The 12176-nt window shown below is 40.3% G+C and overlaps 1 protein-coding gene across 3 annotated transcripts in view; it reads right to left on the reverse strand.

The window, feature by feature from the left end:
- Positions 1–4912: 4912 nt before the first annotated feature.
- SERPINE2 (serpin family E member 2) overlaps positions 4913–12176 on the reverse strand; it is a 48961-nt gene continuing 41697 nt past the window's right edge. For all 3 annotated transcript variants that reach the window (XM_090051934.1, XM_090051935.1, XM_090051933.1), the window contains 5 exons: positions 11056–11254; positions 10826–10926; positions 8837–8923; positions 7736–7819; positions 4913–5599 (listed from right to left, as the gene is read on the reverse strand). In XM_090051934.1, the coding sequence (XP_089908060.1) occupies positions 5562–5599; positions 7736–7819; positions 8837–8923; positions 10826–10926; positions 11056–11254 (509 nt within the window). In that variant the 3' untranslated portion in view covers positions 4913–5561. The remainder of the gene's footprint in view (positions 5600–7735; positions 7820–8836; positions 8924–10825; positions 10927–11055; positions 11255–12176) is intronic.

A 12176-nucleotide genomic window follows, 5' to 3' on the forward strand; every position in this document is an offset into this window, starting at 1 on the left:
GTGATTACAAACACTGTGATAATTTGGCATAATCTAGCATAGAAAATGAAATCAATTGGGATTATTTTGTATGGTCCCAGCCACAGTCATCACCCTTGCAGCCCTACTTCTCCAATTCTATAATTCTAAATCCTTCCTTTTGGTTTCTTCTGTAACCCTCATACTTTAACTTCATTTGATATTCTCACCCATAATTCTAGCCTGCCCGTGCCCATCTTTTTCATCTTCCTTCATTGGTGTCTCTCTTGCCAGTCTCATTCTCAGCCAGGTACTTTCCATTTCCCTCCTCCCCATCTCTTACGCCTTTTGAAATGTCTGCTCCACAAAATAAAGTACCACCATCATCTGTAGCCCAATCTACTTGCACTTGATGCCTTCAGCCATGGTCTCTGAAGTCCTTTTCCCTGTAGTACTTTTTACCCCGGGATGTGCCTGCTTGCACAGACAGTTGGAATAGGGGACCCACTGAAATCCCTTCCAGCCCTGCTTTCTCTGACTCCTGCTTTCACACCACTCATTATCATCCCAAATTAATGTTGTAGTGAATGTTGCATTTCTGCAGTTCCCATACTCCCTCCTATAACCCTCTGATTCTCCTTGAAACAAAAACTTCATCTGATGCTTACTTCTCCTGTGCAGCTGTGATCTACCACATACTTTATTTGCCCTGCTACCAACCACCACCTCCTGCAAAACTTACATTTATTGCAGTAGTGCCAAGCAAACAAACATGACCGGATATCCATTCTTCTAGTCACCACTTTCCTCCTCGTGTCACTATCTGTCCAGTTTAATTTGTTTATTGTGAGCTGCTCTGAGCCTTCAGGAAGGGGTAGGGAATAACTGTAATACTATCTACATCCATGCTGCTCTTTGAACTCATGAGTCTGTGACATCATTGGAAGGAATATCCTCCTTCATGTTCTAGGATAACAGCTTTAGTGTCTAGTGACTGGAGGCAGAAACAACTTTCCCTTGGGGCAAGTGAGCCCACAACTATCCTCATTTCCTCTCATGCAGAAAGTTTTGCCCTTTATGGTGAGATGACAGTATAGTTGATTTGATGGATCATTCAGGTGATCTCTATGTTAATAAAGATTGGATTTGAAGATATTTTGAAAAATACCAGTATTGATTCCTTAGTTCTTTATAATGCCTTATGCAGGTAGGCACCAATCTCAAAGATATACATGGTTGATTTTTCTTAGGTAATTCTTAACCTTTGTCAGGGCACAGCAGTTTTGGTTTGTGGCTGGGGCTCTGTAAAACACACTAACTCAGTGGTTCTCAACCAGGGTGCCTTGAGAGCCTTACAAGGATGCCAATGTTAGCACTATTAGGTGTGCAAACATGATTCATAAGATAAACTCAGAGATTTTAAATAGAAACCCAGAGTGTTAAGAACATCCTGTGCTGTTTTGACCTTTCTGACTTCCTTGCAAGAAAAGAATTACTTAATTTTTTTTTTTGTAGTCAAAAGATGAGTGTAAACTAAGAGCTGGCATTTTTCACAGGGTGTCTTGAGTTTAAGAAGGTTGAGAATCATTGCACTAGCTTGTTTCCTTACAAATGGAAGTTCATGCTGGGCACAAGAGGGTGCTATAGCCCTATCTTGCTCATGGTAAACACATTCTTCTAAGGGGTGGGTCTTAAAACATTTTACAGGCCATGAATAATGTCAGCTATTAAAGATGATTGCCAAGAGACTAGACTAAGATTGCTGTTTATATATTGCCCCATATCTAAAGCCCACAACAGCCAGAAGATTCACCAACTTTAATGTCATGTTCAACCTTCCTTTCAAAAACTTTTTTTTGTTTAAATTGCATCATTTTGACAGACAAACTGAAAAAATGCAGAGCAAAAAAATTAAGATTTCATAAGCTCCTTGTATATGCTTAGGTCTCAGGAGGCTTTCCAACAAAAGGTAGTTTTCTAGAAGAGTTTCACACTTTACACTACCAACAGCTGTCCTGGTTCCAACCAAACCTTAAGGTAGGTATTTAATTTTACACATGAATAATCCCATGTAAATCAAGTAGTCAGCTGTAGTGACATCCCATTCAGCAAGATCACTCCCATTCTTAAAGTTCAGTTTTTTGTTGAACCAAGTCACAGGGAACATAACTGGACTGAACCAATATGTTGGCAACGATGACAATAAAATACAATTTAAAAAGTTTATAAACCGAAAGAGACGAGTAATTATTGAAATGAAAATGCCAAAAGGAAGCAACACCCTGTTACTACTGCAGACATTTTGGCAAGGTGGAGATACAAGGCTGGAGAGTGAGCCAAGTACCTGGGTCAGGCAGGAGAAGATGGTATTCAAGTTTGTCCAACAGGACAGGTCTCACTTATTTCACTTGGAAAGTTTTGGTGACAATTCCGCTCCCAGGATCTCAAACCCCCTTTTGCATTTCCCAAGGCCAGATCCACTCTGACCCCTTTGCACAAAAGGGCCTGCACACACGCTGTAACTGCTCATCTGAAAACTCCCCTGGGGCAGCTGCCAGAAGCTAATGGATCTAGGTCCAGTGCCAGTTGCCTCCCTCCATCCCAGAGAAGGAGCAGAGAGGGCTTTTCTTTTAGCCACCTTTGTATTTTTGAAGGGGGAAATTAAGCTGGAACTAGAGAAATCAAGGAGGTGCAATAAGCCCCTTAAGTCATCTCCCCACCCACGCATGCAAATGAAGCAGATCTTGGCACAGGAAAGAATCTGGCCCATTACTATTAAGTGATTTTACATGGCCCAGGACAGGAAGCCGCATAACAAAAACATCCAAATGGTCTCATCTTATTACATAAACTCTGTTCTGGTTGCTCGGAGGAGGAACTCATGAAGGAACCAAGACAGAACATTATGGAAGCAGGCAGCAAGCCTGTAAGAACTGCAGGGAGCATCAGGCATAGCACTAAACAACTGAACCAGCCCCCATGAGATTTTCCAAAGAACCTCACCATTGCAAGGGCAGATAGATTTAGGAACCACCAAATACTGAGGTACTTTTGGTACTCTAAAAAGGAACTAAAAGATACTACACTCACAGTCCATGGCTTGTTTCCACTTAGCACATAGGAAAACCTCACTGGTCTATGCACGCTGTAGAGTGCTAGCGCAACAGCTAAGGAACATCTGGATGCTCCATGTTTTGATAATCTCCATACCCATAATCACCAGCAGGAGGCTCAGTAGATAGAGAGCAAGGGGACCTGCATTCCATCTGTTTAATCATTGTCCTTGCCCATTCTTGTTGTAAGCTCTTCTTTTCAGTCTTTACTGGACTGAGTCTAATAGTATAATGCCATGAGATGCACCATTTTTGAAAGAAACCTTTGGAAATTCTCCAGCTGGTAGGGAGGAAGGGCTTCATGGATGCCAAATATCGCCATCAATTTCTGCAGACTAAGAATCTGGCCCCGATTGAAAAAGAGTAAAGTTTAAGAAGTTAGAATTAAAACTGGATTTAAGCAGGACCAGCTGACAGCATGTCCAGATTACAAGATGTTTGAACATTTCAGAAATTAAATAAGATTTGAGAAGCATAAAGAACAGAAATCCTCTTTTGAAAGTGTTGGGGGGAAAAAAAAGTTTGCACAGTGTTCAGCAGATGAACAAAAACTTCTTTCTAAATGAAGACAGAAATCGGTTTTAAAAAGCTATGTTTAAATAATCAGCTATTTTGCACCACTACCCCAAACACCTTTGAATGTTTTATAAGGAGATAAAACTTTCATATCCAGGTGATTGCTGATCACAACTTTTCCTTTAGAAAATCCCAGTGCTTCCTCCCTCTCTGCTTCCCCTCCCTACAACTGATTTTTTTCTCAGTAGTAGGTCTCCAAGTACTTTGCAAAGGAAGTATATAATGTGTTTTATAGATGGGGAACCTGAGGTACCAAAGGGGAGGTCATCTGTTTAAGGTCACACAGCAAGGTAGAAGAGGTGGAAGGAGAACTCGCATCTCCTGAGCCTAGCCCGGTGCTCTACTGCTTCAACTACATGAGTTGTTTGGGCAAAATAGCTCCTTTGTGTCAGTAAGCAATAGATGGTAAATTAAGACCTGACACTAGCATCCATACGTACACAAATTTCCTTCAGAACACTGAAGTAGAATTGTATTTCCCCACACAGCATGGGTGGAGGCAGGTTTGCAACTACAGAGCTGCACCTAACTACTGGGGGGGCCGCACAGACAGCCTAGTGTCTATAGGGCCAAAGGAATCCTTTGGGTATTTTTTGAGGTATAGAGAATCAGGTAGAAAAGCAGATCTAGTATTCTCAATACTTTCAAGCAAGTCAGAAAATATCAGTAGGCAACAAACCAACCTAGGGAGAAGTGTTTGTCTTGGAATAGTTTGGCAATGCACACAGCTCTAGAACAATATTTTCAGGGTGTGGTCATATTTTATCCATAAGCAAAGAGAGGTAATTAGCTAAGTTGGTCTTAAATCAGGCAGAAGATAGGATAGGGCTGCACCTCAGACTAATTCAGAGATGCATAAACTTTCAAATGCACCAGCTCGCTTCATTAGATGCTATAGCTTGTGAGCTGTAAGTTAGAAAAGCTTATACATGTCTGAATTAGCTGGCTAATAAGGTGCAACTCTGTCTTCCTTTTAGAGCTACTTAAGGCCCACTGTAGTCATCTCCTCAGGTGCATTTTTAAAAATACATATTAGATGCAACTTGCAGCCCTGAAAAAACAGAAGTGCTAGCTCCTCAGACATCTCTCCATTATCCCCAGGGATAAGTCATCCATGACAGGAATGATTTGGCAGGCTGCAAAGAAGGTTAAGCTTCATCAGATGAGCCTCTTCCTTTCAATTCAGCATTAGAATTTTTAACAAGTGGTTCCCTAGGGTTCTGCTACACATGCCTTCCAGCACATCACTGAGATACAACGACATCTGACTGTTCATAATGCAGTTTATTTTTCCTTTGTACAAAAACAAATATAAAATTTGAATCCAATAGAAAGTGTATACTAGCTATGACAAGTTTACAGTAAAACAGGACATTAATGCGATGCGTTACTTTCAAGACATTAGTCCTCTTAAACTCTGTTACATGCATTATATAAAACAAACACTACTAGAATTTTTCATCGATTTCTACCGAAAAGATGCCCAATTTCCAAGCCACTCAAGAACAAAAGTAGTATTGAAAGGGCATCCACATACCAAACATTTTCCACAGAAAAAATAAATCACTATTATTAAACAGACATTGTTTTTTGTCACACTCTTGTTCAAACCCTCTCACAAAAGCCATACATAAAATTCAGAGAAAAAAGAAAAAGCTCCAACGGTTTGTTAGCATAGGTAACCATTCAGTAGTTTAAAGAATCTTTTAGACATTTTGAAAAGGCATTGTAGTTTTCAAGCAGTATATTTCCACAAAACCAGAACTACGATGACTCCTTTTTCAAAACCTAGTCAATTGCTTAAAAACTAGTTCATGTGTGAAGTCAAAGAATAGTGTACAAAAATATTTAACAAGACGAGGATGTATCAAATGAGTCTTTACTTTGCTTCTTAAAAGAAAGCCTTTTCCACATTCAAGGTTTGTTTATTTGTCCCATAAACAAGACTGCACCTGAAGGATAAAATAAAAACTAAAATTACTACACACATCCATTTTGCAAATCTTTGATCTTTCATTGGATAATTTAATAGCCACAACATATGGTCAATACAAGGTACCATATTTAACTGAATCCAAAATAACTTCAATTTTAAGACAATCTCCCAATAATTAGATTCTAGCTATGGAAAATTCTAAATTTGTTATAGGCTTTCATGTCTTGAATCTAATTATTTAGAGGGTTGTTTTAAATTTGTTCATTCCCCACCACTGTGGAGGGAGAACAGCAGGAAGGGAGCAAGCAGTGCAGAATGCAAGGGAGGGAGGAGGGAGAAGAAGTGCAGCATGGAGAGCAGGCAGCTTCAAACTCCCCCCTCCTCAGTACCTGCACCCTCCAACATTTACCCTCTCCATGCCCATCTCACGTAACCAAAACAGGAAGGCAAGTAGTAGGGAATTTTACATTAGCTTATATGAGAGTTTGGAATTTATAAAATTAGATTAAGGGTGACTTTTTATTTATCCCCATTTCAAGCCCCTTCATTAATGTCCTGCATCTAAACTTTTGCCCATTTAAGTATTTTCCTGGGCCTCCCTTTAAATGCTGCGTTCACTTTTAGTCATCCAGATCTTATATGCATCAGTCTTCTCAAAGCTGCTAATACTGCTGGGACTGAACTGCCATTAGCAAATACCCTTACTGTAGAGAAGGCTCCAGAATCACTGGAGAGAGGTTGGGAGCATGTTACACTGCTAAACGGTTTTTACAGCATAATTCTGGTTACTAGCTAACGTAGACATCTACATGTTACTAACATGCCCTTGTAAAGCAGCTATCCTCCTCAAACCTCAGCACCAGTTACAAATGTGAATATGGACTGGTTTTGGTCAAAGCATGCATCTTCCTCACAGATTTTAGAGGAAGAATTTAGATGAAACCCAAACAAAATACAAATCTTATTTATTGATATAATTTTTGGTATCAAAAACAAGTTTTAAAAAAGACTGAAAACCTAAAATGTACATTTGAATGGTCAAAAAAGAGGGTGTTGATGACTGTAGCTATGTAAGGGTTTCATTAAGACATCCATCTGGAGCAAAGACAGCACATATGGAGCATGACTAGCATCTGAGACCCGAGTGTCATGGTTTATAGCAGTGGTTTTTAACTTGTGGCCCGCAGACCACATGCAACTCAATCAGCACACTGCTGTGGCCCATGCGACATCCTGTTAAAACATTTTTTTTAATGGATACCCAGGAAGTAAGTTGTGTGAGTGCTGCCCACATAACGCATTTAAAGTTGCAAGTGTGGCCCACTATGGCAAATAGGTTGAGAACTACTGGTTTATAGCAAGACATGTGTCTCAGGAACTAGGACTAGAATTACATTTGTATTACTGACTGGAAAGGGTAAAAGGCAAGGATCAGAAAGCAGTGAACTAGAGAAAGAAGTAAAGCAGAGGTATGTAGTTTGATAAGCAGCCAAGTGGTCATATTGCAGAGCTATATGGAGGTCTTTTGATGCTCTGAGTTCAGGACTGGAGACTGCTGTCAGAAGTTTGCTCTTTCCTCAGGGCTGGCAGCTGCAACTTATTCCACAATAGCTACATACCTCCCACATATCAAAAGGAAAAAGCAGTGAGCTAGTAAACATCCTGAAGTTTGCCAACTGGTGCTGACCCATCTCAGCACTCATTTTGTAAAATCATAAAAATTCAGACCTAGTGGCTATGTCTTCAAACTTTTACCTGAGGCAGTTTAGGGCATGAAGCTTATAACATTAATAGCTCAGATTCAGTTCCCTGTTCTGCCAATGGCTTCTGACATGACTGTGGGCAAGTCACTAATCCTCTGTTCAACACCATTACCCATCTGTAAAATGGAAGTAATATCCTTACCTTGGAGGGGTATGTGAAAATACATTGAAGACAGATGTGGTAATCCAGGTCACAGATATGAGTGCTAGCTTAGTTTACAAGTACCCATAGGAAAAAAGTTTATTCCTAGGTAGAATAAACTAATTTATTCCTTCCTGGAAATAAATTAGCCTCGTCACCAATCAGTGACAAATAATCACTTTGTCATTAAATCAGCATAGTGTGTATACTCACTCGCATTGTAAACAAAAGTAAAATTGCTGCTTACCTGTAGGATTATGCCGGATGAAAAATACAAATGGCCTGTCTACTATAAACCAAGGAGGGGATGACCTGGCTATTAAAATTGCAGCTGGCAAGAAAAATAGGATGCATAATTAGAAAAAGCAAAACACTTCACATTTTAAAGCAGTGTGAAAATGAAGCCGACAGCTTTATAGTGCTTACTAGATGCATGACTGGACTTTTAGACAGACAGACATTCAAATTCTCTATAAGATACCATTTTATGAAGTTTATAGTACCAATGGTCAGCACTGGATTAAATAGCAACAAACTCCTATCACTTATCTATTGAGACTTTTGACATCTTCAATAAAAGCTATGTTATTCTTCTAGATCAGTAGCCTCCAACCTTTTTAAGTAGATCACCTTTGGCATTTAAAAGCAACCCAAAATCTACCATGCACCGCTGCCCCCATCCAGCAGGTAAGTCTGTGGGGAGGGAAGGGGAGTAGATAGAGAAAATATTATTTGGGGGTACGCCTCCCCAGCAAGTAAGTCCCACCCAGCCAGGGCCCCACTCAGCTTACCCCTGCTCTTGCCTCTGCAGCACTGTCCCTCACCGTGGAGGCCTCGATCTAGCCCTTGCCCCTTCCCTCCCCCATTGACTGAGCTGCCGGGCTAGGGTGCGCATGTGCTTGCATGCGGCACTCGCCCCCCTCCACCCCAGCCTCAGATCAACTCCAAGATGTATTGCAAGAGGCTCCAAGATCTACTGGTGGATTGAGATCCACTGGTTGGTGACCACTGTTCTAGATTTTCAATTAACATTCATGAGATTTTTTTCCTGCAGGTATGGTCATGGGAATCTAAAAAGGGACCTTGCATCTTTTTGCACATGCAAAATAGTAAAAGGTGCCAAGGCCAAACATTCAGTCTTTTTATTTTTAAAAGCCTGAATGCTACAGAACAAATGATAATATTAACTTGAATTTGTCTAGTCCTTTCACGTCGTGCTACTTTTATTGAAACGGTTTTACTCTATCAGTTCAGGAAAGGTGCTTATTTAATGTCAAAACCAATTTGTTTATGTGAAATTGCTCTTAATTAAGGTTTAAGGTGAACAATTACAGTAACATTTGCTTACTTGTTGCTGCAGCAGCTTTGGTTCCATCTTCACTAACTTCAATTTTTGTTTTTTGCAAAATCTGAGATACATGAAGACTTTCTGTTCCTGAGCAAACAAAGACAGACAGTTACATATTTGTTACACTGTGCACAACCACTCAAAATAGCTAGTTTCTTATAGCTCAGCAACTGTAAAGCAGAGAGCAGAGATACTGAAAGTCACTACAATGCTTGCAAAGACTGAAATCCTGCTCAGTGCAAAAGGACTTTACTGCCACTGTTCTTCAAATGCAGTGCTTGATCTGACTACCATAAAGACGGCACATACCAAGATCATAAACATGCTACATGTACAAAATGAATGGAATGGACTGGACTCATGCAGCTTTTGCTTAATTATTTCTTGTATAACATTTTGCCTGTCCTGGGGTTAAGCGATTGATGCATGTTACACAGGCACAATCCTGAAGTCTTCGATACTCTTCTTATTCACCATCTGCATTAGCAATAGCATGTTATGTGTTTTATAGTTAAGTCAGCTACAGCATTTGTGTATACATGCCCACTGTGATGTGTATATAAAGCATGTGCATATATGCACATGGAAATAGACATCATACCTGAAATTAGATAAACGTGACACCAAAATAATGCTATAAAAATCTTTGAGACCAATACAGCCTTAGACTGTGCTTGATAGTTTGAAGTCACAAGTGTTTAATTTTCAGTAATGAAATGATGCAATGAGATTCAGTATGAATTTAAAATTATGCTCTGAATTATATGAAAAGAGCATTTTGCTTCCAATAATAAAATATTTTTTCCTTTATTTCAGAGGCAGAAGCGCACATTAGACACTAGTTAACAAACAAGCTCTTCTGCTTCTATTGAAAATGAATCAAAGTTCAACAGGCAAAACTCATAAGACACCTATTTTCATACCAGTGTTTTTAAGAACTCAATATTCCATTTTTATAGATATTTATTAGAGCTATGCGAAACAGCACCATTCCGTTTCGACGGAACAACATTTAATTTCAAATTTCATTTTGATTCAAAACCGCTGTTCCATTAAAACAGTGATGCTGTTTCAATGTTTCACCCACATGCTATAATGGGGAAGCTTGAAACAGCCTCTCTCATTCAGCAGGCCTGCAACCCTGGAAGGGCTGTGGGGGCTCTGCCAGTCCTCCCAGGGCTGTGGGCCCCCGATCAGCCTGCCAGGTGAGGGAGGGAAGCTGGGTGCTCCCGCCTGGAACTGGGGATGGGAACTTCACCTACACTGTGATCGGCCATGGGAGGCAGGGAGAGCCAGGGCTGCACTCCTGGCTGAACCACATGGGGCTGCAGAGCCACTAGGAGTGCAGCCCTGGTTCTCTCTCGTCTCCTACCACCTGGCTGCTTTGAAACTTTCAAAACATTTCAGCTGGCCTCATTTTGTTTCAAAGCTGTGTTGAAGCCCTTCATTTTGATTCGGTTTTGCTGTTTCAAACTCGAAATGAGCTGAAACAGTGTTGAATCAAAACAGCCGGTGAAATTTCACAGCCCTAATATTTATGGATGAAATCAAGCAGTTTAAAAAAGGTCACATCAAGTAAAAGAAATGGAGTAATAAATTTGGTGCACATCCTGCCTGTCTCAAGCTCATTTAAACAATTTCCAAAACATGTACATTTGAGAAGATAGTGTCCTAATTATATATTCTGTTAATGATCTGCTCCAATGGTGTCAGTGAAGACTTTCCACATTTCAGCCACTGCAAGAGACCTTTAATTAGTAATAGCAAACAACAACTTACAAGCACTTAATCAATATTATTTGTTGCCAAGATGCAGGCATTTTCTTTATAACCAAAAGGGAAAATACTGGCATGTACAAGACTTTTAATATCGTTTCTTTCTCGGTAGCAATTTAGAAATGTGTCCTTTAACGGATAATCTGTGAAACAGATTGCATTAAACTGCAATGGCAAGAAAACAGGAATGAAAACCAAAACAAGACCACCTACTTGTTATTTTTCCAAAATTGGCCTTCGCCTGCTCAAACATATCTGTGATGCCAAGAGACTTCAAAGGCTCCTTTAAATCTGTTTCTGCTTCTGCTGTGAACCTTAATGAATCAGACAAGAAACAGAGGAATTACTACTTCCATAGGGCTATTATGTGAGGGTTTTTATTTTCTTCCAGGTTTAAAGAGTATGGAAAAGGAGAGGGGGCACTGGAAGAAGCTGGTACTCACTTGGGCAAAGTCACCTGCACTCTTTTTGGTACCATGATTGTCCGCCAGCTCTCTATCGTTTTTGTGCTAATGTGGGGAATAACAGAAGACAGCGGGGTAGTACTTTCTGAAGGCACAGCAATCAACATGCTGATCATTTCACCATGGTAAGGCAACTCAATTATGTTGTACCACAAGTCATTTGGGGTACTTGTTGTACCTAAAGACAGAGAAAGATAATAAGTTACAATTCTTAGTCTTCAACCTCTATTAGCTATTCAGATACAGCTCTAGATAATAATTTCAAACATGTCAAGAGAGCTTTGGCACTGTCATGAAACTAGAAAGCTTAGATGTCAGAGGCAATTATTACCTTTCAGTACAGCTTCCTTTTATAAGCAGCATGGGGTCCATATGGATTATTATGGTTTGATAAAAATGCAGAACAGGAAAAAAAATCTGCTTCGTAATATTCACATTCATTTTTTCTTGTTCCATGCATAGTGTACTGTTGGAGGTCATTTGAAAGGATAAATCAACAAAAGGTATAGAACTCAGCAATATCTATTGCAGCAAATAAGGAATTGGAGAAGTGATGGGTGTTTGAGAACAAAAGGCAAAAACAAAAACATGCTTTTAAGAGAACAAGACAGACATACTGTGGTATGCAACACCAATGGAAATTCCACTAGGGTATGCAAAGGACAAATGAGCAGCTTATCCCAGGATACCTCAGGGCCTGGGCACATATTATTTTATTTCAGTGCAGTTTGGATTCCATTATAACAACAACAGGAGACACACAACATAGTGCCATAAATTGGTGGGACACTCATATCTCTGGAAGAATTAAAAAGGTTTTCTACCCTCTACATCAGGGGTGGGCAAAATGATGGATCCGGCCAGTGGCCGGACTCCATTTCCCAGAAGCCCCTGCCTGCATCACTGCTGCTGGTTTTCATGGAGACCACAGCAGCAGCAGCAGCAGCCATGACAGCGCAGGACCAGGGTTTCTATGGAAACTGGCCCAAGCAGCCCTGGCAGGACACATGTCTAGACAGGGAACTACTCATGGGCCAGGGTTAGGATCTTGCAGCAGAAACCACATGATCTGGAAATGGGGCAGAGCCATGATCTGCTGC

The sequence above is a fragment of the Crocodylus siamensis genome, chromosome 6, assembly GCF_052110815.1.
Source record: "Crocodylus siamensis isolate JL-2025a chromosome 6, ASM5211081v1, whole genome shotgun sequence".
Lineage (NCBI taxonomy): Eukaryota > Metazoa > Chordata > Crocodylia > Crocodylidae > Crocodylus > Crocodylus siamensis.